The 4,144-nt window shown below is 34.6% G+C and overlaps 1 protein-coding gene across 1 annotated transcript; it reads right to left on the bottom strand.

The window, feature by feature from the left end:
- Positions 1-601: 601 nt before the first annotated feature.
- On the bottom strand, positions 602-3,944 carry LOC110897731 (E3 ubiquitin-protein ligase SINAT5). The gene is made up of 3 exons (XM_022144466.2): positions 3,412-3,944; positions 1,806-2,192; positions 602-1,171 (listed from the first exon to the last, which is right to left on the bottom strand). Exons 1-3 carry the CDS (start codon positions 3,631-3,633, stop codon positions 809-811), a joined length of 972 nt encoding a protein of 323 aa, XP_022000158.1. The 5' UTR covers positions 3,634-3,944; the 3' UTR covers positions 602-808.
- Positions 3,945-4,144: the final 200 nt, after the last annotated feature.

The following is a 4,144-nucleotide window of genomic DNA, read 5'->3' as shown; positions in this document are numbered from 1 at the left end:
AGCTCTCTAGCCAACCTTTTGGTGTAACATAACCAAATTTTGTTTGTGACCAAATAAGTTATATATATGGTTTTATGCCTCAGTCAAAGTGGAAATACCTTCAAAATAGATGGATATAAGTGGTATTAGTTGTGCCACAATAAAATCTCGAATTGTCAAATTTCTTGGTCGTTTTGTTTTTTTAACAGTTAAAACATTAAAACTCGTATTCTATACTTGACATGTAACGGCAGTGAAAACATTAAAACTTGTATTCTATACTTGACGCTTCTTTTTTTCTCGTCTAAAGATATTACTTTTGTTAAAAACAAACTTTTGTTTTGAACAACTTAGATCACTGACGGACCACTAGAGTATTATCGTGCCACCAACAAAACCACTCGATCATATCCATCTCCACTAGACAATAACGTCTAAACACCAATTCAGAAGAAAACCCAATAAATCTGGGAAAACCCCTTGTGGGAATCGAACCTAAGACCTAACGGTCCATAAGCCTTATCCCACGCCCAAGATGCCACTACACTATAACCATCACTACACTTTATAGAAATATACATTGAAGCTAATAAACTGTACAAACAAGGAACTTCTCATTTTGTTTGTTTGAACTGATTAATTATACTCATCATGAAACAAAGGTCACTGATCAGATTTGCATAGTTCCATAGAACTTTACAAATAAGGAACTTCAACTGCACCACAAACAGTATGACAGTAGTAAGTTGAAAAGCATTACAACAAAGAGAATGAGAATCAACAAAACAAAAACCACCACAAGCACATTAATCATTTAAAAACCAACATCTCAACTACAAAGATTTGGGATGCAAACCCCACCCTCCGGATTCTGTTGTTCTTTCCATATCTTGCCGGTAACTCTGAGTTTGAGTTCCTTCCGGTCACCACCCGAGAAGAAAAGGGCCATGTTCCTCTGTATTATCAGCCCATCGTGGCTATCACGCACCTTCCTATGGCTATCTCTGATGCTTCTCGGTGTTCCTTCCCATGTAAGTTTTCTCCCGTTCGCTCCAACTTCTAGGCTATAGCTGTAGTTGCGCGCATCTGCTTCGTCACCCATGAACCGAAGAAACGCCATGTAAACAGGCGCCATTCCCAGCTGAAACGCTTCAAAGTGAAGGCAGAAGTACTGCCCGAAACAATGGAATACCTGCCCAAAATAACACAATTTCCATTACATCCAAAATACTAGGAGTGCTAAACGGGCCGTGTTCGTGAGTTGGCAGGTTTAACCCGACCCGAACCCGAAAAATTTTAGACAAACCCGAACACGAAAATATTGTCATATATAAAAACCCGAACACGACCCGATTATTCGCGGGTTGACCCGAACTCGACCCGTTTAACCCATTTTTTTTTTTATTTTTCAATTTTTCTGCAAATTAATAAATTAAAATTTACTTCAAAAAACACAAATGTATATAATACAATCACATTTAAATTATAAAATATTATGTCAATTTCTTTTTTTTAAAGTTATAATTATGACATAAATTACACACCCAATTTATTGTATGACATAAAACATATTGTAAGAAAATAGAAGATAATATAAATGGGTTAAACGGGTCAACCCACCAACCCGACTGGGTTGACCCGAACCTGACCCGTTTAGCTAGACGGGTTCAACCTGAAACTGACCCGAACCCGTTTAGACTAAACCCAAACCAACAAATTTCGTGTTAGGTTCGTGTTGGGTTTTCAGGTAGTGTCAAAAATTCACACCCCTACAAAATACCAAAAAAAAAAAAAAAAACAGATGACATAACAAGAAATAAGTTTACCGTAAGCATCCATGTGGCGTTTTCAACTTCACGGGGGTTAGACTTGACATAACGATGATTAAATGTACAGCCGGTGTGCATATCTACTTTATGGTCGTCCCTGAGATGAGTAACGAGAAAAGGTATGTCTCCTGTAACCGAGCACTCTGAGCCAGCATACGGGCAATTATAGGGTCGGAAATTGCACAAAGCTTCGTGTTTGAGTTTGCTGTAATAAGGGAATATCTCGGGGCATCCCAATGAGAAATATCTGCACGGTAGTTCAAGCGATTCCGCAACTTTTTCCAAAGCTAAGCATCTAATATTCCCCAATTCTTGTCTGCATGTGGGGCACCGGTTTTGCACTTGTGTTTTACAGGTGGAGCATAATGTGTGTCCATTGTGACACTGCAGAGAAAAAAATTTTTAAAAAAAATTATACTCTATGAAATTATAACAATATTGTAATAAAAGATCTTTAAAATAAAAATATATACATATATTTCAGAGGTTTCAGTTGTAAGAAAATGCAAACTTATCATTATAGGTGTATTTGGATTTGCGTTTTGAAACCGATTCAGTTTATAATGTTCAAAGACGAAAGATTACGCGCTTCTGATTATATGATTCTAAAATAACCAGTTTCGTAATCGCTTCACTAAAACTAATTTTCAAAGAGTAATTATGAGATTACATAATTACCCCTTCTAACCTAACCAGAGACTTAAATATCATCTCACGATGCGTATCTACTTTTATAACAAAAGCACATTTTATGCATTCAATTCTAGAATGTTAAAAATCTGCCGAACGCTCAAAATACTGGATTTTCTAAACATTACAACTTCAAATATCAAAAGCACATATGTACATTATCTCCTACAACTGAGTTTATAACAGCCAGTTCTGATTATTCGAAACCACACGATTACTTTCAAAACGCACATCCAACCACCCCGTAAATCTTTTAACTCTCTTCTTAATCAAAGCAAATCTCTCATTTAAAAAAAAAAAAAACAGATAAATTTTCTATATGGAACATGATATCTAGACTAGGCCACTGCAACAAAATGACAAAATTCTTATACATAATGACTAATATCACATTCTCTGATTAAAAAAAAAAGTAAAAAATATCAACAAAAATCATCATGATCCCATTTCCAGACTCTTACTTGCTTTATTAAAATAGCAAATATAAAGTCAAAAATAAATAAGTATGTTTCCCTTATTCCACCCTTTCTTGATTTGTTTTATCATTGTAAATGCATTCAATGATCATCAAGATTCCCAGAACCCAATTCCTTCGAACAATCATATTTCATCAAATAAATCACCATCTTATGATCATCATCCATAAAAAAAAATAAATAAATAAAAGACTACAAAAACTAAACCATGAATTCAAGTTCAATAAAACCACCGTAATTATCAACCAATCAAACATCAAACCAAATCAACATCAAAACAAATCAAAGATTCAAAAATAAAGAAACATAAATCTTACAAATATAAACTATACAATCTCAATCCAATTAGAAACAAGAAAATAACCCTATTTATCAATCAAACATGAAAAGAAAAGAAAGATTAAAGAATATAAAAAAAGGGTAATGAAGAACAAAACCTGATGAATAGGAGGGTACATAGAATTGGTACAAACAGGGCACTCAAGCAACTCATGAACACTTGTAGCAGGAGGCAATCCAGGTGGAATAATCCCCAAATTATTATTGTTATTATTATGAGGTTTAGAAGAAGCAAACTGATGGGTGATTTGTGAATGGATCTCTTCATCTTCAAGACCATCAGAAGAAGATGCACACTCAATTGTATTCAAATCCATCATTCTTGTTAACAAATCTGAATAAAAAGATTCAAACTTTCAAAGAACCCAGATGGGGATTCTGATCTCCATGAATCAAAGATGTTTGATTTCAAGAAATGGGTGTGAAAGTGAAACAGATCGATTGATTAAATGAACAAGAAACAAAAACTAAAAACAAAAGAGGTTCTTTTCTTCTTCTTCTTCTTCTTCTTCTGTTAACCCTCAACCCCTCTTGGTTTGTTTCTCTCTCTCTCTCTCTCTCTCTTGGTTTGGTTGTTTGTTTCTCTCTCTAGAGTGTGAGAGATGTGAGGGTCACCGTTGGATGTTTGGTTTAAAGGGTTGAGATGGAATGAATGGACGGCCAAAATACGCGTGTGTGTGGGATACTTGGATTTCAATTTTTTTTTATAACATTTTTAACAAACAACTTGAAGGAAAAAAAGGAATTATGCTACCCGTTTGACTAAAGAGATTAACTTGTTTAGACTATTTAATCTAATCGCTTATTGGATTTAAACAATTTTAACTTTTA

This window comes from Helianthus annuus, chromosome 13, assembly GCF_002127325.2.
Source record: "Helianthus annuus cultivar XRQ/B chromosome 13, HanXRQr2.0-SUNRISE, whole genome shotgun sequence".
Classification (NCBI taxonomy): domain Eukaryota; kingdom Viridiplantae; phylum Streptophyta; class Magnoliopsida; order Asterales; family Asteraceae; genus Helianthus; species Helianthus annuus.
This window is presented reverse-complemented; position numbering and strand designations above follow the sequence as displayed.

Excerpts from the sequence above, each read along its gene's own strand:
- LOC110897731 (XM_022144466.2), bottom strand. The coding sequence starts at position 3,633 with ATGATGGATTTGAATACAATTGAGTGTGCATCTTCTTCTGATGGTCTT. Across the intron at positions 2,193-3,411 it reads TGTACCCTCCTATTCATCAG|TGTCACAATGGACACACATT; the intron begins GTTTTGTTCTTC and ends TTTTCTCTGCAG. Across the intron at positions 1,172-1,805 it reads ACGCCACATGGATGCTTACG|GTATTCCATTGTTTCGGGCA; the intron begins GTAAACTTATTT and ends TATTTTGGGCAG.